Genomic DNA, 27,118 nt, shown 5'->3' on the forward strand with positions numbered 1-27,118 from the left:
GTTTCCTTGAGTATCTTAATGTTTAAACTTAGATGTATACTATCACAAACTATCACTACATCCATACAAAGGACACTGTAGAATTCCCAGTGTAATGTTAACTACATATCCAAGATGGCAGCCAACAAACCAACAGAGCCCTACACTACGATGACAGTGTTTGCCTTCATATCAATGCTGAGTGTAAATAGACGTTTTCACAATATAATCAAAGGAGTGGAAAGAAACATGCTGGCAAGCTGAAAAGAGCATGAAGCACCTTCATTGCTTGCACTTGGGATCCCATCAGTTCCACAGTGGTCTTATTATATAAACGTCATCTTCCTCGCCCACTTGCACTCTGTGAATGTACCTGAATATAACCTGCTGTGTCCACAGATGGGGTCACCCTGATTTCATGCTAAAAAGTTTTACTATAGGGGGCTGGCAGGAAGAAGTCCAGAAAAAGTCTGGGTGCAACCACTGTAGTCACATTTAGCCACTTGTTAGCAACCGCCTTTTTAAAGACACCTTTTTAAAGACGCCTTTTTAAAAACGCCTAAAAACTTCAAAATTCACAAGTGTGGGTATTACTTAACATAGTTTATGTGGTCTAACAAAACACCAACAGACGTTTGATCAAATGGCTCGACAAGAGATGAGTCAGTTGACTTCCTGTTTTCTCTCTCTCTCTCTCTCTCTCTCTCTCTCTCTCTCTCTCTCTCTCTCTCTCTCTCTCTCTCTCTCTCTCACTTGCAATCAGAGTCATCAACTACCTTCTCATACCTTCCTCTCTGCATCCTGTTCTCTAGCCTCATACTTTGTCTTTTCTATTAGACAGGAAGAAATGCTGCATAAAAACTCCTCCGCTTCAAGCTCTGAATTTCATTATGAACTTCTGACTCATACCGACAATATAACTGCGGCCTGCAGATAGACAGACGGACACACTCTATAGTCTTATTGGACTTTTGGTTTAATTTGAGTGGGTGACAACTTTTGGACTTTTTTGTTGTTGGAAATGAAGCCAGTATTTAAATTGTGGCTCCATGTATGAAAACAAAATGGAAGCAAACTCTGTTGATTGGTTTAAAAGGATTATGCTCTGCAGGACCTGAAACTATCCTTGGGTTGGGTCATTTTATATTTGATCACTAAAGAATGGTCAGTTTCAACCTTTGCCTCAAATGGAAAGTGGCTGTGTTTGATTTTAAATCCTTTTTTTTCTTGTTGCAGGATGGAGTCCACAGAGAAGTGTGAAGTAGTGATACAGCATTTCAACGGGAAATACCTGAAAACCCCGCCAGGCATTCCAGGTGAGTCTGCCCTCCTTTGCTTTACATTACGCTCGCATCACCCCTCTCATCTCTTTCCTTTCATGAAAACCATCAACTTTGACATGAAAAACTTCCTTTCTAATCCAACTATGGTAATTTCTCATTTTAAGATCGTCTGGACAGCTTGATAGATTGTGTACACCGTTGTTTCTGACACCTGAAGCTGACGGTTCTATGAGTCTCTTCCTCTCTGTGTCCCTCTCCCTCTCTTTTATTTTCTCTGTCACCCTCTCTGCCCCCCCTGTGCTGGTGCTGCCGCTGCAGGCTGGAACTTGGGCAGGAGGAAACCCTCTTAATATTCACACTCATGCCTCTGTGCTGTTCTTTGCAATCTACTTAAGAGCCTGCACTCTCCCCTCGTTTCCTCTCCTGCTCCTGCTCTCTGTTGCCGTGTCCTTTCTGCCTCCTATCTGTCTTTCCTGCAGTCACCCTAGATCGTGGAACAAGGAGAGAGCCGGCAGGGAAAAAGAGGTTGAAAAGAAAGAGTGTCACATAATGGAGACAGATGTGCAGACAAGATTGTACCACGTAGAGTGTTAGCACAGAAATCTGTCTTTTTACTCAAAGTCTGAAAGTCCCCAAAAAGTTTGGAACAAAAGGAGACAAAGCATTGGAATTTCTGGAAGCAGCCCAAGTCTCTGAGGGCGTAAAGGTGCCAAAAGGTGGATGCAAAAAAAAGGAATCAGGGTGGAAGGAGAGTAAAGATATAAAGAAAGAGTCAGAGGGAAAGGCCAGGATGAAAAAAAAAACATGCTGCCGAAGCACTTCTGGGGCCAGGTGCTGCCGCACTGGGAGCCTCCCATGCGTCCCAAGCAGGACGGGGGTGACACCAGTGAGGTCTCCTTCACCCCTGTGGCACTTTTATTAACAATACTCACACCTTCACAGAAACAGATTCACAAATGGCTCTCCACTATCTAGCTTCCTGGATTTAGAATCTCCGTATACGCTCAGCTGCTGCCTAGCCAGCAGCCATTAAAGGCAAGGTGAGTGGTTATATTGAAGTTGAGCTGTAATAGGAAACCTTTAAAGCAGTAATATCAGGCTGACCTTCCCCTTTAAGGGTCTATCTCCGGGCTGCTCAGGCTGTATTATTGTTAATGGATTGTTCAGGCTTGTGCCAAGCATGGAGATTTACTGCGCTGATCAAGGAAATCCTTCTGTGGAATTAAAGAATGGTTTAGTTTACAAGGTCTGCTCTGGTCTGGTGCCTCTCTGGTCTGTGCTAAAGGGACCATGAAATCTCACTTTCTGTTGATGTTTGCCTGCGTGTACGCACGACTAACTGTCACAGATGCTTTTATCGTTCCCTGAGCTGCAGACAATTTTTAATCTGACACAACACAAATGCATGCAGTTTTTTATTACACATTGTGTTACTTTTGCAAGCCTAAAAATAATTAGTAACACTGATATTGACGATGGCATTGTGCTCCACAGGGTTAGTACTGAAATGTTCAAATAACAACAACAACAACTGACAGTGCAAGAAACACAATCAGCCGTGATCAAACCCAGGAGAATTATGTAATCACTTTCACAACAAGCTCATTATGTTAATGGTCGAGTTTCAAGTGTTTTGTGTTTCTTTCCAGAGTTATTTTTTGATCATAATCCTATTTACATAATATGTTTAGCAGAGCATGCTGTAAGGTGTGGCTACCTGTGATGTCTCTTCTAAGGTGGTCTGTAAACCAGGACAGAGATGTAGCAACAATGTCCAAACTAGAGGCTGACACAGGAGTGTTTTTTTCCATCTCATCCCACTCCCACAAAAATAATTCTGTCTCATCTCTATCCTGGCATCCCGCTACCGTTTAGTTTTTTAAAATATTACTTCACGTTCTCCATTTGGCCAGTCCGTTAGCAGTAATAATAACAGTTAGTTACTTGTTTTACAAACAGAATATGATGTCGCACTTCCGTTGCTCTTGACTCTTATGAACTTTTTTAGTATGTGTGACTTGCCCCAAAGCTCTGTCAGTTGAACAGACGGATCATTGATTTTAACTTTGACCTGTAGCTCTGCTTTCGCTACATTAGTTATACCATGATTCCCACTCCTGTTGACTTTTTTTGCCTGTCCCCTCCCAATCCCATGATCAGTAGTGAAATCCTGCAGTCCTGCAAGACTCAAGTAGAAATGTCAGCCTAGAGTCCAGACCTAACCAAATAAGTAAGATGGCAACAGCCAAAACAAAGAACTCCATCCATCTATTTCATACAGTTTGTGCTAAATATCAACAGTGGATCCTGAATATCAGAATCACTGTATTTGGAGGTAAACCAACAACGAGTGCAAAAAAATATCAGTAAAAACTTCACATTAAATCTTTGCGCTCACATGTTTGAGCTTATTGTTTCAAATGTGCAGAATCATGCCACTTATTTTTTAGCAATGACGCCTTTGTTATAAATGGCTCAAATTAAAACGGTGACGCAGAGAAATATTACTGTAATGAGAGGTGTACACAAAACTTTAAATAACACATTCAAACTGTACCTAAAGGGAAACACAGATCAGGTCTACGTGCACTCGTGCTTTCTCTACAATGTTCTATCCATGAATACTGATGCTTTAAAGCTCCCTCTGTGAGTCCTTTGATACTCTCTCTGTAGGGTTGGATTTGTAACAGGGTGGGGGATGAGGAAGTGTGCTTTTTTTCCCACTTTTTGACGCTGTCCATGTTTACCTTCTGTCTGCTAAATGGAGCTCTCTGGACATTCCTCTGTTATCAAACTCAGATGTTCCTCTTCGGCCGACCCCGGGGATGTGTCTGTTTCTCACACAGGCAGCCAGTATCCATTTGGAGACGTGTATTTTTTGTGTGTGCATGTGTGCAAGTTATGCATTCTCACTACATGTGTTTTTGTCTGTGTCCTGATTCATGCGTGCATATCCCAATTTATGTGTTTTAAAGTGGGAACACATATACACTGTATGTTTGTGCTGACAGAGAGTGTGTGTGTGTGTGTGTGTGTGTGTGTGTGTGTGTGTGTGTGTGTGTGTGTGCGTGTGCGTGTGCGTGTGCGTGTGCGTGTGCGTGTGCGTGTGCGTGTGCGTGTGCGTGTGCGTGTGCGTGTGTGTGTGTGTCATGTTGGTGGTATTTCCCCTGAGCCCCTTGTTATGCAGGGCAGCTCCTTCATCCATCCTGCTCTGACAGCTCAGCGGCACCCCCTGGGGGGGCCCCTCGCCACACACGGCACATCATGAGCGTGTGTGTGTGACAGTGCACGATGGGTATACTCGTGTGACAGCCATGACTACTACTCTATGTGAGCCTTGACACACACGCACAAAACTGCACAAGCACAAATACAGTCATGCACCGCTAACTTTGACCTGAATGGAATGTCAACATCCATATAATGCTAATGAAAGGCTTTTTTTTTACCACCGTTTAGTGACAAAACTAAGCCCACAAACACACTCACAATGAAGCTGGAGTGCCATGCACACAGCAAAAACAAGAACACACATACTCCATGACACATGCACACACACATGCACACACTGTTCTTAATGCAGGTAGCTAACTCACCAATCCTCTCAATCTGACAAGCCTCTACATTTCCAGCTAAGCCATACAATCACGCTGTGTCAAGGGATGTAGGTGTGTGTGTGTGTGTGTGTGTGTGTGTGTGTGTGTGTGTGTGTGTGTGTGTGTGTGTGTGTGTGTGTGTGTGTGTGTGTGTGTGTGTGTGTGTGTGTGTGTGTGTGTGTGTGTGTGTGTGTGTGTTGATGGGGTCGGTCTTGTTATATATTTGCCCTCTTCCTCTCAGGTGTGTCCACTGGCTATGGGAGCTGATATTGGGTTGTAACCCTGCTGTCCCATGCCAGGAAAGAGACTATGTGGGTGTCAGGAGTGGGGTCATCTGTTAAATTCAACTGACCATGGGATAATAAACGTAGAGGGGGCCGGTTTATTGGCAGTAAGTTAACACAGAGTTGCAGATAATGTAACAGCACAGAGAAGCGGATGGTGGAGATGCTACCAGATGGCGGGTAATGGTGCCATAGACAGCTTCCATACACTTCCAGTTTAAATTTAATGTAATAACAGCTAGTGTCCTTGTGATTACATGAAATGTTGGGTTGATATACTGTGTGTGTGTGTGTGTGTGTATATGTGTGTGTGTGTGTGTGTGTGTGTGTGTGTGTGTGTGTGTGGGTACAAGCAGATGGCAGCTAATGATACTTAAACAGCTCCACTATCCTTACAGTTAAGTTTTAATGAAAGCATGTCTGCTCGTGTGGTGGTAACGTGTTATTTAGATGCAAAATCTGGTTTAAAGCACTTTTTGATTGTGTTGCTAAGAGGCAGAATGTGCAGTGTGTGAAGTGTTTCACCCTACCTGAAACACACGTAACACAACCTGTATCCATGTTTAAAAGCAATACAACCCATCAGGGTAAAAAGGAGAGTGCTAGCAAGGAGCTTGAATTGAAGTTCAACAGAAACAAGTATGACAGCCCTCGCATATAGATGCAGCTAATAAGCTACCCAGGTCAGGTTTGTTTGTCGAGCCCTCGTTGATATGAGAGGTGCGTAGCTTTTTCGTCCAACAAGCCTGTCACTGAGGTGTGCTCCAGCCGCTCTGCTCTGCCCACGTCTGATTGTGATTCAGAGAGAGGGACATGATCGATAGCCCTGATGGAGCACTTCAGCTGTTTAGCTATTCTGTGCAATGCGGCAGCCGCTCTCCCGGTCGCTGTGAGACGGCTGTGAGTGTGCATACACCCCGCACGCGAGCAGAAAGTCTTCCACATGCTTGAAACATGAACGTGCGTGGAGTACATGTATTCCAAAGGATGCACAGCCGTGTGATTATTTTTTCACCAGTGCAGATTCACTGTACTCTCTGTACAAACACAATAAACTCCTTTCTGAGGAATGATCAACTTTCTAGCAGGAACAGAGAATAAAGAGTTATTCTTGTTTTTCAGTACAAGAGGATTTACTCAATGCACAAAACAAATGGAATTTATGAAATGTTTTCTCCAGCAATAAACCATACTGAAGTGAGCCCAACAGGGGCGCGTTATGATTTACACTGCAACCCTGAGCTCTGGGAAAGTCAAAGGAAGAGCAGATAAAAAGTGATTTAATCCGCTGGCTCCACTGAGCCCTGCTGATTAAAGCTCTCCGTCCCACAATGCATTAAACAGCTTAGAGATGACACCCTATGGTAAATGTAATTTGAACCGGAGATACATTAGCTATTGTTTAGTTTTGGCAGGTGAGTAATCTTGTGTACATTCAGTATTGTGTGTCTTCCATGTCAGGGAGGAAATGGATAACATTTGATACGCTGTGTGTTCCCTGCTGCTCCTTCTGCCATTTAGCTTCATTTCATTGCCAACGACCAAAGACCAGATTTAAGAAACATGAAGCTGCATTTCCAGAGAGGTTCAGGAAGTGTTTTCCCAAAAGACAGCACCAGACTCTGATGAATCAAGCTCCCATTATAAATGTGTAACTGTGCAAACAGACCACACTAAACGTGCTGTAACACTACAGCTTCTTCCTTTTCACTCCCGTTGTTGTTGTTGTTGCTCACGCCTTAGCTCTGTGCCAACATGGCAGCAGAGCAGAGAGTCGGCTCCAATATTGTCCGATAGATGCTGGATAAATAATGGAAACCACATCAGGAAGCAGCCTCAGTAGCCCTGGGAGATGGAACCAAACGGAAACATGCAATATGTACAAGCTTTCCTGCTTCTTCTTTTTTTTTTAAACAGTCTGGTGTTTCTCTTTCTTACCTTATCTGTTTTAACAATCTGTCTGCCTGCCCTCACATAGTCTCTATTTTAGTTCAGAAGTTCAATACTAGAGCTGTTCTATGTTAAACCTGAATATTTTACCTGTGTAGAGTTTTCATTGACAAAAGCCTTCTACCTGTCATTTAGAATATTCTCAGCTGACTACTCTCTTAGTGTTTCGAGTTACTTCAGTGTTCTTTTTAACTGTATTTTTTCACTAATGGATTCCAGTCGGCTAGTGAGCTAAAGTTAGCGACAGCACAGCTCATGGTCCCTGAAGTCCCTCAAAGACAGTTGGACAGACACTGATTTAAAGGTTGTACCATTTTTTAATCACAGGTTCTGTTAACTAATCTGTATAAGATCTAGATTACACCCAGACTTTGAGGAGCCCATTCTGATTTCTAGCTTGTGCCGGATAGAGTTCCAGGAAGCCACTATTTGACAGACCCTTCTTTAAACAAAACACAGCATGGACTTAAAGACAGTCCTGAACCTCTAGTGCTGGCCTGCCGACACATCCTGTCATCATTTGCAGAACATGAGGCCTGTGCCACTGAGGGTGGAAGGGGGGGGGGGCTGTGGCGGAAAAAAAAAAATGTCCCTCCCTGTTGGCTCTTTCACCAAGGCAATGGTGCCAAGATAACAGAGACAGCCCATAGTATTAAAACGTCCCTCGCTGAATTAAGGCAAGTCCCAAATCACTTGGTAAGTCACAAAAAGCCCTTCTGAAACTGTCAGTCATACTTGAGTAATCCATGTTAATTTCTGCAATCCCTCCCACATTCCCCTGGCTAATAACCGGCCTGTCAGCGGTCCCATTTCTCTCCCCTACGGCGAGTAGATTTAACGTGCAGCCAAGTAGGATGGTGGCTTGGCTGTCAGAGTGTCTCAGACATGGCTGCCTCTCCATGTATGCCAAGGCACTTATTTTCCCATCATGCATACGTGTGTTATGTGTGGTTGCTGATCTGTGAATTGTTTATGGTTTTTTTTGCCTTCTGTTTTTTTGGACCAAACAAAAGGTCAAATCAATTTTGTATTGATAATTCATTCACCGCCGCTGTCACCCTGAGTAAACTCCACATTTTTCTGTCTCTATTTGTGATCCACAACGACAATCAGACAGCTTTTCAATAAACACCAACACGGATAATAATTAGCCCCAAATCCTCGCTTTCAAAACACTCTTCTCAGGATATTGCATTGTAATGAAATCTGTCCTGTTTGCATGAATCCGCCAAACCCCCCCACCCTTCATCCCCCCAAACACCCCCCCTTGGAGACAGGACACACAGGAAGTTATTATTGGCATCGCCAGTAAATCAGACTTCCTGAAAAAGGATCAATTTCCCCCGATGCACTTTCTCATTATAACCTTATCTCGCCCACAGACAATAATCTGGATTTGTCACGCTTTGTTTGTTTTGCCACTGAACTGTATCAATCATGAGCGCAGCCAGAGAGGAGGAGGAGGGGGGAGAGGGAGGAGAGAGGAGCGGCTGTGAGTGGAGTCTGTCACTGAAATATAAAATATTCACCTGCTGCTGTCCACAAAAAAAAATTGAAATAAGTCGTTTGATTGACATCAAAGTTTGTTTAGGAAGAGAAGAGGAGCTCGGCTTCCTGGAGGGGTTTTGGACAGGAACGATCTCCACTTTACCTCATCTAATGTAGAGGCAGACCAATGAGGAATGAGAAACATAACAAGGGAGATTAATAGAGAGATGTTTAGCTGATGGAAAAGAGACTGATTAAGAGGAAAATGTGTCAGGAATAAGAGAGGGAGATAAAAGAGAACAGATGGAAGAGGGCAGAGATGGCAGGAAAGTGATGGCTCGCTTAGGGAAGTAGGACTGAAAGTTGGATCAACACATGCTTTTGGAAGGTTAAATTCCAGGAAAGTTTAGGTCCACGCGTTGAAAGGATGACATTGGATGTGCGTCCGCTTCCTGAGCATGACCCTGATGAACCCGGCCCAGCTGTTCCTCATGCTGATCCCTCTCTATCTCTCTCCCTGTCAACCTGCATGCTCATGTCTCTCCTTGCACTTTTTTGTTGTCCCTACGTTTATTCCCTCTCTCGCTTATCTTTCCATCTCTTCCATCTATCATCCCTCCTCTCTGTTGACTTGTGTAAACATTTCACAGATTCCTCCTTATCCCTCCCCTATATCTTATCTATGATATATCTGAATGCACGTGGTGTTAGTGCAGGCCCCTGGACTGGATGAAACATATTTAGTTTATTAAAGAATTTGGGAGCGTTCCATGGGGTTTTTCAGGCAGGCTCAGGACTCACATTTCAGACTTTGATGTCCTAAGAATCTCCCCCTTTTTTTGTCTTCTTATACATCTCTTTGGACCTAACTGTGCTCCCCACCAGTCATGAAATGCTGCACCTTATCTCCACAGACCCCTAGATTCCAGTTTTTTTAACCTATCAGTCAACTTAATCTAATGCAGGACCTGGGGCAAATACATTTCTTTTAGAAAGAATAATATTCAGCCTCTCAGCAGATCCAGTAGGTCAGCGAGCTCACAGCCTCTCGTCCCGCCCGCCTGTCCTCCAGAATGAAGATTACATTTGCTGAGGAGGATAATCATGCTCTAGGGTCTCTGTGGTATGCCAGCAATTCAGCAGACTCTCTCTCTGTGGTTCACTGGTCCTCTCCATCCCCTGCACCTTTTATTAGATACTAGGAGAGTAGTATGGAGAATCACAACATTAGAGCTTTCTATGTTTTTTTCCACTTCAGCATATTTTATCATGTTTTAGAGCAGACTTATTCCACTGGAAAAGGTCAGGCCCTTTCACAACCTCAATCTAGCCTTTTGATCATGAAAAAAAGATATAAAGATATATGAATATTTAACAATATAATTATTCTATAGGAGAGATAACACTTTATCCAGTGATGCATACATACCTAACCTAAGTTCTTCATTTTATTGTTTTAATATTCAACGGTCATTATTTTTTCAGCCGTTTTCTCTCCATATGTGATTTATTTTCATGTTGCCAGGCAGCAAAAAATACAAATAACAAGTTTTTAACCCAGGATGTTGAAGAAGAGGAGATATACAGTAACAGAAAAAGCAGATGTGCCATTGTGTCTGACAACACAATACTTCTCTTTTGCAGGGATAGTTTGGGAACTAGTGATCCTTTCACTGTCTTTGGCACTATTATAGTGTTTAACCCTACAACAGTTCAGTGTTTACGCATGCAGCATGTGCTATCAGATCAGCTGTTCGTGTGAGGGGAGAGCGCTACATAACTTAGCGGACGTGTCAGATCTCAAGCCAGCTTCTCCAAACAGGAAACATGCTGAATATCGTCCAATGTGCTCAGTATGACCACTATTGATAAGGAGCTCAAACAACTCCACTTATAATATGCATTGTTAAGACATCTTAATGCCACATTTGAATTGAAGGTGATATAAATGTCTGTCATGACAGTTTGATGTTTTCAAATTGTTCTGATGGAAGCATTTAAATGTGAACAGAAAAATCCAGGTTTGTCCAGGTCATCTGACTGACTAGAACTGACCTCAGGACTGATAGTATCCTCTGTTTGCTTGCGTCAGGGAAGCAGCATTTAAAAAAAAAAAAAGGCGGCATCAGTTACACCCGGCCTCGTCACTGTCACCGTCCCAGGACACAGAGGGCAGTGAGATAAATCTAGCCCCCAAAAATAGAGCGCAGGCCTCCATTAGAACAGGACGCAGGCTGTGTGGGAACAAGCAGAGGTCACTGTGGTCAGCGGAGTTATTTCTGTAGCGCCACCGGACCTGCAGGAGTCGACGCCTATTCATTCATATGACTGTCTGCCAACAGGGAAGGGGACACACGCAGCGACATACACACCTACACGCTATGCCAATGAACGATCAGTAGGAGTGGGACCGTCCAATTTATTTATTTTTATCACCTGGGGTTGTGTGTTTTCTTCATGTATGAGTGTGTTTCTCTAAAAGGCTGAAGGACGATGGAAACACACCTGGTTTCAGAATGACCTCATGTCTCAGACACACTGTCTCTCTGTCTGTGTGTGCTTCCTTTACTGGCAGCACAGCGCACACAGACTGGATCTAACTTTGTGGTTTATTCCTGCGGATTTTTCACAGTTTATATAGATGATTTACAGAAGCTTTCAAACATGCTTGCACACTTTTTGCCATTACAAAAGTACAGACAAGACACAAAAGCAACAAAAAAAAAATCAGCAGAATGATTTCTTACAGTTCCCTTTCCGCTCCTTTGTTCTTTGAGCCTCTCTCTCTCTCTTCCTCCGTCTTCCTCTCATGCATTCACACACAAACACACACACACACACACACACACACACACACACACACACACACACACACACACACACATCAATAGTCCATTAGGAGTGTGTTGCTTTCATTACCTCCAGCTTGGCCCTGAGACAGCCTTCAGAGTGGAGTACAGCCGAGCAGAGCTGGCCACGATTGCAGTATATATATAGAGAGAAGTCTGGTAATTGTCGGCTCTCTGTTCTCTCTATCCTGAGCGTCAGGTGGAAAGTATGAATCCGTGGTATCTGGGGACCACCCCTGCTGCGCCGCATCGCATCTCGCTACAACTGCCTGTCCCCCCACCGGGCACAAGTAATAGGGCGAAAACAGAGAGCTTAAAGGCCTCAGACAGTCCAACGACTGCCACTCTAACAATACACACCGCCATGGGAATAAACAGGAGAAAAACAGGCAGCCCACACTTATAGCAGAGAGGCACCTGAAGATATATCCTTCCTAGAAATCTCACTCTCCATGTCTTGCTTGCTTCCTACACAGCAGTTAAGTGTTATCTTTGTACTGCAGCTTTCCTGTAGAGGCTGAATATTTGGTTTTGTTTCACCTGCCAGGAGGCACAAGATGAGTCAGGTGACAAAACATTTCAAAGATCCCAAAACATTTTCAAAGAATCAAGACTTCAAGTTAATATTGACTCCCTTATACATGTTTAAAATAATTGTATTGAATAACAATAAAGATTATCTTTACCTCACACAAAAAACACTCCCTGCAACGCAGATTCAATCATTGAACTGCAACACTTTGAGGAATAAAACCCTCTGACTTAACAATAAAGTCTCACATTGTCAGAGTTGGTTGACCCTGAGTATCGGTTGTGGGTCATTTTATAAAGAAAATGTCATTTATGATCCAAACCCCATATTGCCAGTTTTCTGTATCAATGATATTGAAGTATGTAAAAACCTATCAGAGAGGGTTCTTCTTTTCACATATTGTTTGCATTGACTTTTCTTTATTTGCAAATGATGAAAACTATTCTAACTCTTCTTGGTTCATCATTTGCAGGTTTTCCTTTTTATTTAAGTTTAGAAGTTCTTTCAGTTTTGGGTCCCTTTTTGCCGTATTGAATTGGACAGCTGAAGAGAGACAGGACATTTTGGGATAAGATACTGGGGGATGACGTGCAGCAAAGGGCAGAGGTCGCTTTCGACAAGGACTATAGAGCGCCACAGGAGTGAGTCCTAAAACCCTGAAGTAAGTTAGCATTTGAGCGCCATGGGGTCTAACGTCTAAAAGTCAACGGGGATTTTGAATGGGTTTGTGGTTAGATGCCTGAAATAAGGTCTGTGGTTAACACAAGCTGAAGATATGTTGGTGTTTTGTTAGATCACATAAGCTACGTTAGGTAATACCCCCACTTGTGAATTTTTAGGCGTCTTTAAAAAGGCGTCTTTAAAAAGGCGGTTGCTAACAAGTGGCTAAATGTGACTACAGTGGTTGTCGGGGACATTAAACGTCATCACGCCGGACACAGAGGGCGGGAACTCTCTCACCAGTCTGAGTCCTGTAGGTTTAATCTTTAGGTTAAGGTGAATATTATGTTAGTAAACTATTTATTAAGCTACGTGGATTAGTTTATCTGAGATCATCTGAAGCATAACGCTAGTGACGTCACAATCACCCGACCGTGGTGTAGTTAGCTTGTAGCATAACGTTAGCTTTTTACTTCTGTCGGCCGCATTCAAACATCATAAAAATGGTGTTCATCAGAAACGTGCGTTTGCCACAGAGCTTATTTTCTGCAGTGATCCAAAATCCAATGAAAAAATCCCATAGGAGAATTCTCGTTAGACCCCATGGCCATGCTACTTCCGGGTTGGCCAACAAAAATACGTCATATGGTTTGTTCTCTATAGACTCTGTACATGGGGATGCGCAACATAACCGCTTGGCTATGTTGGATTTTTTGCACTGCTCCCATTTAAAAAACAACCAGCTGCTCTCATACACCACCAAGCTCAAATAAAAGCTGAATGAATTCATGAATGTTCAAATATTGACTCCAGACCATCCAGCTCTTTGCAAACATGGCCAAATTGGAGTGTTTCTTCCATTAAACCTTAATTAACAAGACTCCAACGAGCAAGTTTATTATTGATGGTACAAAACAGGCATGCAATCAGAAGGTCACGTCAAATATGCTGGATTTGTAGTTAAAAGGCAAATACATACAAAAGACTAATTTCAGCATTGTTAAATAATCCAGTCCTACTTTAATCCATTCGTTTCTACTCTGCCAAGTCATTCATCCAAGAAATGGTATTAGAGTCTCAAATGTGTTTCGATGCTTACAGGCAAAACAAAAACTGATTTATTTTCTTAACACTCTTGTTAATACCACCTGCTGTGTGTGCTGTATACAAGTTTATAATGCTGTTCTCCAACATGTGGCCTCTACCAGCCCTTAGCATTTATAGTGGTGTTGACTTAATGGCTTCTTTGCTGCAGCATTCTTCCAGGTAGCTCTGATGTAGGTATGGTAATACTACCTCTTAGTTTTTCCATTCACCAGTGTATGCCCGGATCATCTTACACACACAGCTTTATGAATTACCTTGAGCAAGTCATATCTCTCTTCTTGCCCTAGACATAATCTTGCCTCAAATGCATCCAGATCAATTTTTCAGGATGTCTTATTTGTGGAGTGAGCAGCAAGCTCGATGCAGCGGGGGGCATGGTTGTGTATTTGTGCGTGTGTGATTGTGTATATGTGTGTGGAGAATGGGGGGATGCAGCCGGGGTGTATCCAATTTCAGGCTGCAAAGCAAATGGCCTTGGAGATCAAGGATTATACAGCAGATTTCTAAGTCGAGCTGATATTGATTCGCTTTGCCCCCGGTGAACTCCCCGTTGTACCTTCTCCATGTAAGCTTTTAAATGTTGCTGCCTTAATGGCCCCTGTCCCCCCATCGTCAGTATCGCCCCCCCTGATCTATAAGACCACAACAACTGACCCTTATAAATGCGGCCTTTTGTTTACAGGATGTCTGGGGATATTTCATGGGCCAGTTGCATATTGAGTACGCTTTACTGTGTCCTACAGAAGAAAGGTTACACGTCAGCGCACACCTTGACTCCATGACACTAAAATCTACAAATCCAGCCAGGAGTCTTGGTGTAATTGTGGACTCTGACCTAAATTTTAACCGCATAAAGAAAATCAGCTAACTACCGTTTCGAGGTTACAGCAAGAATCAAAGGGTTTCCCTCTAAGGAAGACCCCGAGAAACATGCTTGTCTTAACGGTGTTTTCACAGGGCTGAATAAAAAAATCCATCCGACAGCGGCAGCTCATCAAGAATGCTTCTAACAGAGTCCTCACCAACCCCGAGAAAGTAGAACACACCACAGAACACACTGGCTTCCTGTCAATCAAAGGATAGATTTTAAAATCTCACCTCTTGTATATAAAGCCTTGAATGGTCCTGGGCCAAAATACATATTAGATCTCTTCCAGACCCGTCAGGTCCTCCAGGACAGGTTTACATAGTGTTCCTAGAACCAAGAACCAAGCAGGGCGAGGGAGCTTTAAGTTTCTATGCTCCTCACCTGTGGAACAAACTGGCCCATTAAAAATAACTGTTAGAACAGTAATGCACAAATGCTGTGATGCTGGAACATAAAGAAGAATAGGATGGAGCTGACCTTGATATTTGACCCCAACACAAACTTCTTCTTGAGCCAGGACAAAGAGATGAATGTTATCCAGGATTCTAGCACTAATGCTACTGATTCAACTTGAATGTGTTGGTATTACAAAATCCCATTTAACAAACTATACTTGATGTTTATCTCAGGTATTGATCAGAGTTGTTGGATCAAAGGCTTGATTAGGCACCATGCAGAATATTTATAGATTTGTAATTAACAGCACCATTCTTTGGTTTGGGAATTGAGATACATCTGTATTGTATACACTCAGCATTTAAGATTTCTACAGTCATGTAACTTGTTCTATATCTTCTTGTGAGTATATATTTTTCAGATATTTACTCTTGTGTTGCTGCTCTGGCAGTCTTCATCTCAGTTAATTTGTGTTGTTGGAGCCTCTCCACTCCACAGCTGGTACTGATGAACATCTGACCACCCAGATGCTTTCACTGTTTCCATACACTCTTCATCTTCTTCAAATTCAGATCATTTTCAGTTTTGTGCAGCAGAGGCATTTATCACAAGAGTTTTCATCAGTCTGAATGCGTTTTGATGTGCTGTCCCATACTGAGCGCCACTCTTGGCACCCCTCTCCCATCTCCTCTGCCAGACTAAAGCAAGGAATTAGAAGTTTGTTTTCTGCAATTTCACTATTTCTCCTTCTCATCCTCATCCCACTTTCTTTTCTCGTTGACTAAAACCCTTACAGACAATATGCAGACATACCGTATTGGTCCGAATATAAGACGACCCTGATTATAAGACGACCCCCGTTTTTCAACACTCATATTTAGAAAAAAAAGATTTGTAGACCAGATCTTGTTTTTATAAAGAATTTTTTTTAAAGAACTTAATTTTATTTGAAAATAACAATATTAAAAACACATTGAATTAAACACCTGTTGTATTAATAATTATAATAATAATTAACATACCGTATTTATCGGTATAGGCCTACGGCACTTTTCAAAACAAAGTGTTTCACAAGGGCGAACTATGTATAGTATGATTCAACATTAAAATCGATTAACAATCAAACAATATTATCAACATGTTTTTAACATTTTGAAATAACAGAGGAAATACAGGCAACGTTTTTAACTAAACTACCGCTAAACTAAAACTCTCCAAACTTCTCCTCCGATGTCTCCTCTCTATTCCTCACACTCACTCACACACACGCACACACACACACACACACACACACACACACACACACACACACACACACACACACACACACACACACACACACACACACACACACACACACACACACACACACACACTCTGCCCCGCTGTGTTCACTCTCGCTCTCATCGCTCCCCAATATTAAAAACACATTCACAAGGTCAAAATATGTACAGTATGATTCAACATTAAAATCAAGCAATATTATCAACATTTTTAAATAACAGAGAAAATACAGGCCACATCTTTAACTAAACTAAACTAAAGCTTGCCAAACTTCTCCTCCGATGTCTCCTATTCCTCACACACGTCCTCCGCCCCGCTGTGTTCACTCTCACTGTCATCGCTCCCCTGCTCCTCCCAGAGCGCGTCATATGTGTTGACATTTAAAGGGACAGGCGAACAATTAGAGCTGCGCTCTGAATACTAGACCCCGAATATAAGACGACCCGACTTTTTCGGACCTATTTCGATGGGGAAAAAGGCCGTCTTATATTCGGACCAATATACTTATACTATATACTTGAGCGAGTTTGGTGTAAGTTGTGGGAGGGGGGAAGAGAACATCACTTAAAGTCTGATTATTTAACAATACCTGGTCAAAATAAGAGAAAGACCAGCAAAAAGAGGGTTAAGATTGGAGGTTTGGATCTGATTAACTCATCACGTTGGCTCATTATGGGATAAAACCAACATTGGGGAGTGTTGGATGTGAGCTAGTGAGAAAGGGGGGAGTGTGTCCAAATCCCCTCAGTTCGCACAGCCATTTCAAACAAGAGTGGATTAGCCGGCGCCCCCCCTGCTGGGACAGTGAATGGATGAGAATGGGGGAGATGACGGAGGCCGCTCACTCCTCTCCAGCATTATCTAAATAACAGGCCGGGGAATTCAATAAGTACCAGCCTCATCAGACCTCATCAGCTCCCCCAATTAAGCTGCACATCATGGCGGCGGGCTGGCTGGTTGCTGTTGGTGACGGATGAGAGACGCTGCTGCGGCAGTGCTGTGCTACCTCGCGCTCCTGACAGTGTGTGTGTGATGAAGAGAGTCTAGGACAGGCAGGCTCTTTTACAAGAAGAATTTCTAACTATAATGAAAATAATTAGAGTAACAACAGTGTTTATTTTTATTTCCTTTCTGCCCTTGGATGGAGGAGACAGCTGCTTGGATTAGTCCTTTTCTGATAACCTTAAGTTAAAGTAAAAAGCCGTTACCTTCAGCCGTTACGCTGGTGCTTGATATCGATGTTGTGTGTCGATATCTCTCCCCTCCCACATTACCTCCCTCTGTTTCCCCCGAAGGACCAGGACATGTGGAGGAAGAAAAAAAAAACGCCCTTCCCACATCGATTTGAGTCCATTAATGTCATCTGAGAAAAGCAAAGCTCTTTTCATCATTTCTGAGATGTTTAGGCGAGGACTTCTTCAAAGTTGTCCTCCACAGGTCAACTGTTCTCTCTGGTTATCTTTCTCTCTGAAGGAGAGCTAGAGGCAAAGCTAGTATAAATCATGCTAAAGAGTTCACTAGGTGTGGATTTGTAACCAGAGGAAGGCATGTGCCATGACACTGGTTTCTGTTTTGCTTCTTTTTCTCTTTGAGTCAGTAGTTGTGTCAACACAGGGTGAGAGGAAAGTCAGATTTGGACAGAGATTGTTTTCTGTCAGTGATTTTAAAGGTCCCATATTATGCTTTTTCTGATTTTATATGACCTTTAGTGTGTTTTCCAAGTGTCCTGTACATGTTTAGGCACATCTATGTGCAAAAATTCAAAGTCAGTGGAAACGCAGCTTCTCCTACCTCCTCCTGTTAGCTGTAGCATTAGCTGCATGTAACGCTCGGTTCTAGCCCCCCTCGATAAAAATGTGTCCGTGCGGCGTCATTGTCAGTGTGATATCACTGATCTAAGCCCATTGGCTCGTTGTGGCAAGCCCAGCAGCTCATGTTGCACGCCCATTAACTTCTGTAGCACGCCCACGATATGCCGTAGCCTGCGGTAGCACAGTAGTGCTAAGGTGCTAATGTTTATGCTCCCCTCGGACGGAGCCAGTGGCTGCATTCCCAATATGGTAAAAGAGGCGGGACATTTCCGAGAACCGTGCTGAGCAACTGACCAATAACGACAGAGCGGCTCGGCAGACCAATCAGAGCAGACTTGGCCCACGTGGGGTCTAACAGTGTGGGCTCAACAGAGTGCAGCTGACGGACTCAGAGCGTAGAGGAAGCAAGGAGGAGCAGTTCATGAAAACAGACACTTTTTTCAAACTTTATCTATTGTGAACGTACAAAAGTAGGTACATAGATTAAATATACGAACCCCAAAAAGGGCATAATATGGGCTCTTTAAGATCCTTATAATGTCAAATGTTTGTTTTTCACATTTCTGCCTCGACAATGTACATTTAATTGAACAGTTAATCAATTTCAAAATTGATGGAACATGCCGACACATGCATCACTAAAATGTAATAATGCTGTGCAAAAACTGTTTTGTATGTTTCTTATTCACTTAATTACCCTGACATGAGCTCTAAAATCAAAAACAATTAATACATTTCTGCAGATAAGCCAGGAAATGATGCAACCCTCATGGGAAATATTTGATATATTCATTGTGCTCACAAAAAAAATGACACTCTGTTGTCTTGATTTTTTGGAATAGACAGAGGGAAATTAATGTCAACGCTGCTGGAGAACAAAGAGAATACCTAAGAAATTAATATATTATGAGCCTTGGGAATGTCTGATGCCCTGTTTGAAGTTCAACGGTACAGGGGTCTGTCAGACAAAGTGCAGATGAGAGGGCGAGCTGCCTCACTTTGGACCTAACTTTGCCAGTTTTAGTCTTATGAAGATGGCTATGTGGCTTATCTGAAATGAACCCTCCTCCAGATCTCCACCATGACTTTGTCAACTCATAAAGTTAGTTGTGAGAGAGACACTACTCTTTAGAAATCAAATTAAATAATGTACGGAATGATACTAGCAATTTAGTCATGCCTCAATCAAAAAATATTTATTTGGCATGGGCCTATTTTTTTATACTTCATTTTTCGTTTTTGTTTTACAAGAAACACAGAACAAGTGAGGACTAGGGCAAGACAGTATGAATAAGATCAAATACAAGAATGTAAAAGGCACAGGTACAGTACATAATGGTACATTCTAATGAAAAAATATATATTTAGGAGTCTTTATCTTTGTATAAATCCCATTTTCTCCAATATTCTTCTTCCTTCTCCTTTTGAAGTCGCAGGACAAAAGTCATTTTTTCTGGAATTCACAATGGGCAAAAGCTCTTTATATTTGTTTAGTGTCTATATTGTGCCGAGTTTAAACAACTTTCTGTCTTCTACAGGTGAGAGATTCAATTTCAGTTTAACATCAACGTGCATCACTTAGTGTTTTAAAAAAAAACTCCACTCCAACTTCCTCTATTTAAAAGCCAAAAGGAGACAAAGAAGAAGCAGAAGAGCTCAACACAGCATCTGCGAGTTAAGAAAATATAATTTTTTTTTACACAGGTTATAACAGGCAACTAATAATGAACGATTGAGTAACGATTGAAAATGAACCATTTAGTGGAAGATGGAGGGTATTAATGAGAGCTAAGAGATAGGAGTTTTAAAAGGGAGCATGGCTGAAAAATAGTAGAGACTTTGCTGTTTTAGCTTTGCTGGTGTCTATGTGTGTCAGTGTGTTTGTGGATGAGGAAGGTGAATACGTGTGCATGTGTGTGTGTGGCTGCTCTTTTGGAAGTAAAAGAGCAGCGGAGGCTGCTCCTGCAGCTCCTATCAACTGGTGGAAAGCTCCTTTCAGCACAGCTTTAATTACAGTGTGTGCAGCTCTGCTCGGCTCAGACAGGCCCGCTCTCCTCTCAGCCAACCAAATCCTCTCACACCGAGCCGCCTTCCGCTGCCACACACTGGCCTGATCCCTAATCAGCCACGGTGCCACTCCCCATCGATCTCCAATCCGTTACAGTAAAGGGGACGCTATGGAACCCCCCCTCCCTCTCCACCCGTTCTCCCCTTATTAGTCAGGTGCCCTGCTTTCATTGATCATAAATCAACGTCACTGGCAGCATTGATCGTCAATCACCCCCCAGTGACATCATCGACCCAGCTGCTCCCTCTACTATAGGCCTGCCCTCAGACCCTCATACCCTCAGCCCGGGCGTATTGATCCTTCCTCAGATACAGTATTGAGGGCTCTATATTGATAATTCATTTATTGTGCTGTAATTTCATTTTCTTTCCTGTCCATACTGTTGTTACGGGAAACCCCCCACGGTGGAAACCTAGTTAACAAATGCTCAGCCTTTTGTTTGCGTCTCCATGCGTCTCTAACCGAGCTTTCTCTTATTTTCTGTTCAAATGTCGTTATTTGTATTCCGCTAACGCTGAAGTAATCTTATTCATAGCTCAAAAAAAATCATATGTTTGAATCCAAAAAAAAACATCATGGTGAAGTTCTTAAAGAGGAAAGCACCATTTAGCAGGCTCCCACTGTTATTATTTTCACTTGCATGCTTACAAAGAAGGACTATTTGTAATGCACTCTGAGTGTGAATATGTTAAACTCTAAGAATGTCAAGCAGTAAACGGCTGGAAAACACCACTCAGCAGAATCTCTCCATGATAAATAAACTAATGTTGCTGTAACATTATGCAGAAGCTGTGTAGAGCTGAGTAAAAAGGCTAAAAAGTGTATTCAAGTCAAAATGAGCGATGTAAATAGTGTAGCTTTTGAAATGAAAGCACACGATAGAACATGTACTCGTTTTGTACTTCTGGAGCACCGAACTGATTTGTTGTGACTCTGATTCAGTTTCGTATATAGTGAGAAATCCTCGCTGTAGGTCTGGAAGAAGTTCTGTTCAAATACAAAGCCCCCATCTTTATGATTCATCTCTATAGATGGGAGGTTTCACAGGTCACTGGAGGCGTCGGCAGAGTTCTAATACTCTGCTCACAGGGACAGAGCTGGCTACAGCACCTGCCCACACAGACGGTGACACAGACGGTGGTAGCAGAGGTCAAACCCCAGCAGCTCTGTTAAAGAACCGTTTCTCTAAAGTCCATGAATGCTGTGCCACAGCCATGAAAAAGGAGCTCCACAGGCCAGGGCCAGACTAGTCCTACAAGGCAGAGAGACAGTGAAATCTTAGTGGTTGTTTGTTCAATGTGTTTCTATTAGCTGTGAGCTCTCTTTCTGTCAAGGTTGTTTCTTTCTTGGAAGAATCGATTATTCGTACATCACTCTGATCAAACGCTCTGTAATGCAATTAAACATTTTCAAACTATTTGTTACCCAAACTTTATAAATGGAATGGCAGAAAATCATAAAAAACTTTTTTTTTATCCTAATTTTGACAACAAACAATCAAATCTCTGCTCTGAATAGGAATTGGAAGTCCCATTTTTCATATCATTCAATTCATGATTGAGTCAAAAAAACATTAACAGCTTTTCAGAAATCCAGTTTTAAAATAAACTTTTATCGGTCCTGTCCGAAGCATGGAAGCCCTAAATGGACATGCATCCATTCTTTTCATTCACTCCACGATTATGAGTAACTTTATGTTTTAGCTGCTGACTGTCTTAGCCAGGTTTGGCTTGGAGAAGAGGTTCTTGATCTCAATGGAATGGCATGCCATTGATACGCTGATGTGTTTCTTTTTTCAAACTATGAAACACAAAAAACTTTGAAACCAAGACTATGAACATTCACAGTCAGCCTTTGTTCCATATTGAAAAGGTAAGCTTATAGGTTAAAAAAAAACGGTTTGGATCTTGAAATGCCTCATCACAAAACATTTGAATCAGTTGTGTATTGAAGACGTGATGAAGGCCTAAAGATAAGTCTCCAATCCAAACAGCACGTCTGTGATGAATTTGACTCTTGTATCTGTGACAGATTGTTTTTGTTTTCTTAGCTGGTATCTCATTTTGAATCTACAAATACAGCTTTTAATCTTAAGCTGTAGTCTTGCAATTTTGAAGCGACCACAATGCGGCTGGCTTGTAATTGCCACTCTGGCCAGCTGTGTAAATCCACCACTGATACTGCAGTAACAAAGATGTTGGCAGAGTGAAGCACCATGTATGGGTTTTGCATTGGAAACATCTGCTCTGCCACTTTAAATCTGCAGCAACACTCAGTCTGCTTTTATGAATGTTATTTTAATATATGGGAGATATACACCAACTTCTTCTTACTCACACTCTTCTGTCTGCCTTTTTTTTTTGTTTACTTACCATGGCAACCATAGCGTCGTGAATGGCAAGTGGAATTAGCTGATTAAGCTGAAATGAAGTTCTCGTTAACTTTGTCTCGCAGGAGTTGGCTAGCAGCTGGAGTCCCAGGGTCTGTTTGGCGCTGCTCCGGCTGCTCTCACATTAACTGCAAGAGAAGATTAATTCAGAGTCAGAACTCGGAGGCGCTAACATATTCACCCATATTTTCATCTGCTGAAATAATTTGCAGCGGTGTGTTTGTGCTGAATCTTCATTACCTGTTTCTGTTTTCACATTGATGTTTGCATATCGATCTGGATTTCCTGTTAAGACACAGAAACATGCACTCGTACTCACTTTTCTGAGTATTCCCGTTCCAGAAGAAGGTTCTGTCTGCAGTGTTTCAGACTGACTGTGTGTCAGACACACACATGCAGCTCAGCGAAATATAATGTCTTTATTGTCTGAAACAGTGTGAACTCATTGGAGCAAGCTAGAGAGAGAGAGAGCGAGGGAGAGAGAGAGATAGAGAGAGAGAAAAAAGACAGATAGATAGATAGATATAGAGATAGATAGATAGATAGATATGCAGACAGTAGATAACCAGGGACAGAGAGAGATGCGATGGAGTGAGAGATGGATTAGCATGTCACAGACACCCCTACAATACATTACTCTTGTTAAGTGTGCAATGGCTCATCGATCAGGCTTCTACCACCCGCATCCACAGCTCTTCCCCTCCACTTCCCCTCCCCGTAATCCATAATATCATCTGAGGCCTGCAGCGTCCGGCGGTGCTGCAGGAGCCCTCTGTGGGGAAGTCTGAGAACAGGCTGATCAATAGAAGAGGCGCATGTGTAGAGGATGCAGAGTGAGGAGAAGCAAGGCGTTGTTGACATCCTTCTTCCTATGCTAATCTCATTCAATCATCTACAGAGTATGGATCTGAAGGGGGGGGGGGGACTGGACTTGGTCTGTCACTCCAATTCTCCCTGAATCTCTCTCTCTCTCTCTCCTCTGACTCTGTCACTGTCTCCTCATGTCTTTTTGTCTCTCTATGACACCGTATCTATCTCTCCACTCTTTTCCCTCTTTCTCTCACTCTTCGCTGCAGTGCTCTCCTCTCAGCGCCCGCACGACCATTTATCAGGGGTGTGTGCCATCGAGCCATGTGTGCCGTCCCTGTCAGCAAAACGCCTCACAGACTGTCTCCATCTCTCGCTGAGGGATGCGAGGCCAGCGTGGCAGTTGTGAGAGCTATCGACTATGGATCTGTCAAAAACCCCTCACCTGTAGGGAAGTCGCTGTTTCTCCTGCCTTTCTGTGTTGGTGGCCATTCTGAACATGTTAATTTTACTCTGAAAAGTTGACACATATTTCATTGTGGTTTAAGTCCATGTCAAACAACCATATTCCCAAGGGGGCTATTTTCTGGTGCATTGCACTCTGGCTGGGAAATGTAAGCAGTGTCAATGAAATCTGTGTGAAAATGGGGCTGATGAATATGGCAGCTATTTGAAGATGGTGAACTGACATAGTTCATAGCAACTCTTCAGAAACAATAGGGTGACATCACTAAGATTACATTTATGTTTTATACAGTCTATGTGATCAGGGTCTGCACCTACAAGGGTCTGGGTTTTTGCAGGGTCTGCAAAAATCATATTTTTAGCTAGTTACACATAAAAATGAACATTAATATGAATTTGTGCTACTAAAGTAATTAGCCTGATGTGTCGAGTGTTTTTACTGACAGGTTCTTTCAAGTTGCTAATCAATCAGGAAGAGGAGAAATTGTAACAATTTGTCACATTCTTGACTTGACTTACACACTTTGAAAACAGCAGTAAGACATGACCATACGTTTTAACCATACGGTTCTATCTTATCTACCGCCTGTTTTTTATTTGTATCTATTTCCAGAACTGAAACCCTTGTGTCTTTTCATCTATCTGTCCATCTTTCCTCGTCTCTCAGTCTCTCTCCTCTTTTCCTCCCACCCTTTTTTCTTCTCCTCTTTCCCATAAGACACTGCCTCTTCAGTCTGGGCAAACAGGTCAAGCTAGCTGATGGGAATCAGACAGTTGTTGAATCCAATTAGAGATCCCTCGAGCAGCATCGGAGTGTTGCAGAATCGCAATAAAATACTGTCTTCTTTCTTCCCTTCTTCCTCTTCAAACATTGCCTTGCTGTAAAACACATGAATTCTAGAGACACATATCTTGTGGAACTTGCGAGCCAGAAACCTGTAGGATCCAACTAAAGTTGTAATCAAGAAGTACAAAGCTTCCATCATCCAAAATCTTTTCAGAGTGACATATTTTGGTCTGAAGAGTTCCCTCTGTTAGCCCTCTTTAAGAGTTTGCTGGGCTGAGACCAAAGCAAGTTGACTCCCAGCCCTGGTGAGAGGCCTCTTTTGTAACGGTCTTGATGGTGAAAAGCTGAGCACAATCTTTCACACAGGGGGGGGGCATTCTGCATTGATTTCACCGTTCAGGCCAAGCAGATGTACAGCCAGCGCATGAATGTCTGACGTTACTGACATTGATGTATTATAATACGTGTGCTGATTTGTATTCATGGATCAGATGTTGTTCAGCTGGCCTTGCGAGACCATCCGGGAGCACGCGAGCGATCTTTGTCTGCAGACAGCAGAGAGAAAAGGAATGGTGTGATGTGGTGTTCTCACTGTGCTGGCTCTATTCTGCAGACAAAGGGCTGATTTACCCCAGATGCCGGCCCACAAGGAAACACAGGCAACAACAGCAACAATTACTAATGCACGCAGCGCTAATAAGTGCAACAAGCTTCAGTTTTAAATGCCTATTGTAATTCCACCGCCCTCGCACAGAAGTACATCTGCACTCACTTGGTTCTTTTTACTGTGTGATAATGTGTCTGTTGATGAGGCAGGAAGCCATGACTATCTCTCCAGAGCCACATGCACAGAGTGTGATTGAGCCGAGGCTAGCGATCAAACGAGGCTAGCAGCATGGACAATCTTGTTCATGCTAAATTGCTTTGTGTTTATACATGTGCAGGGCTTGCTCTTTGGTTGGTCCAAAGCACACATGCATATATATATACAGTATGTCTGCGGTCACCCCTCGTTAATGTGTTTTGCAGTTCCTACGGCAACCCACATAAAAAGACAATTAGGAGTTCCCACGAAGCACCTTGTTAGCGTCAGCTCTTGACCTCTGACCAGCAGCACTTTATGTCTTTTTCCCTTGTTTCTGGATCATTAGAAGGCAGCAAGTTGGTTCACAGTTGAAGTTTTATTTTTCCAAAGTGCCCCCTTCAACGCAGACTGAAGCCAGCTTCAAATGTGTTGTACTTGAGTCGATGACTTAAAGACACAGCATCAGTGAGCTAGTACGGCCCAGTTTATTCTGGGCTGTGCCAGTCATGAAATGATGTGTGTGTGGTGAGAGGTCTAAAAGGCTTTCAGGTTGCAGCAGTTGGAATTGCGTATGAATGTGTCTGCAGGTATTTTTGGTGTGTTTTTTTAGGTTTTATTGCAGGCAGGAGGGTAGGAGGGTAGGAGGGTGTGTGTGTGTGTGTGTGTGTGTGTGTGTGTGGGTGTGTGTGTGTGTGTGTGTGTGTGTGTGTGTGTGTGTGTGTGTGTGTGTGTGTGTGTGTGTGTGTGTGTGTGTGTGTGTGTGTGTGTGTGTGTGTGTGTGTGTCATTGCTCCAGCAGGGTGAGTGTGATCACAGGCTGGGTGGGGTGGTGTGAGGCTGTTGATCTTGGGCAGGAGTCTTAAACAAATTGGCTGCTTCACTGTGGAACTGGGATGTAGTCGCAGGAGTAACGTCAGCGTGCTCTGTGTCAGATTCTCCAAATCGCTCCAATAGCTAATTATCTCCCAGAGTGCCAGAGGAGGGGTTTGGACCAGCTTTGTTGTTTTTTCTCTTCTGCTTATTTTTCGTTCTCTCTCTCCTTCCTCCGCAACATTCTGAAAGGTTTCCCATAATTGGCCCTCAAAAACATAAAAAAAACACTTTCACTTTTTACGACCGGAGTTTGTCTTAAGGCTTCCCCTGAATGGGAATCTTTGGGTGTCTTACGATTCGATTTCATGATTAGATTGGAATCGACTTTCGATTCAAAACAATTCTGGATTCAAAGTCTATTTCTGAGTAGTCACTACTTCAGGATCGACTCCAGTCCTCTGTGAGACTGGTTACATTTCTTGTTGCTCCATTTGGCATTCTACTGAGTTAAAGAGCTACCCTTAGCACTTAACAGGGAGTCACAGATTAGAAAAAATAAATAAATAATAATAATTTAAAAAAAAAACTATTTTTGGAAGTTATGAATCGTTATTAAATCGTAGAAGAGAGAATCTAGATTTTTATATAATCGATTTTTTTGCCACTCTAGGTTGAACACTGAAAATATATCATTTTTAATTTGGCACACACTTTAAGAGAGCAACCTCATGATGACAACACTAACTACATGAGCGCTACCGATTCTCAATCAAACTTTGTATTAACCTCTTTGGCTCCACTGTACACCACTCTTTTGAAACCCCCGCTTTAGTACCTAAACTTGGCAGGATACTTTATATTGACTTCTGTAATTCAAAAACCGATGGAAGCATGCAAG

The 27,118-nt window shown here is 42.6% G+C and overlaps 1 protein-coding gene across 1 annotated transcript in view; it reads left to right on the forward strand.

The window, feature by feature from the left end:
• rbms3 (RNA binding motif, single stranded interacting protein) overlaps nucleotides 1-27,118 on the forward strand; it is a 306,064-nt gene that overhangs the window by 217,780 nt on the left and 61,166 nt on the right. The window contains exon 8 of the mRNA XM_020640216.3: nucleotides 1,216-1,295. Coding sequence (XP_020495872.1) covers nucleotides 1,216-1,295 — 80 coding nt within the window. The remainder of the gene's footprint in view (nucleotides 1-1,215; nucleotides 1,296-27,118) is intronic.

Source organism: Labrus bergylta, chromosome 19 (assembly GCF_963930695.1).
Source record: "Labrus bergylta chromosome 19, fLabBer1.1, whole genome shotgun sequence".
Lineage (NCBI taxonomy): Eukaryota > Metazoa > Chordata > Actinopteri > Labriformes > Labridae > Labrus > Labrus bergylta.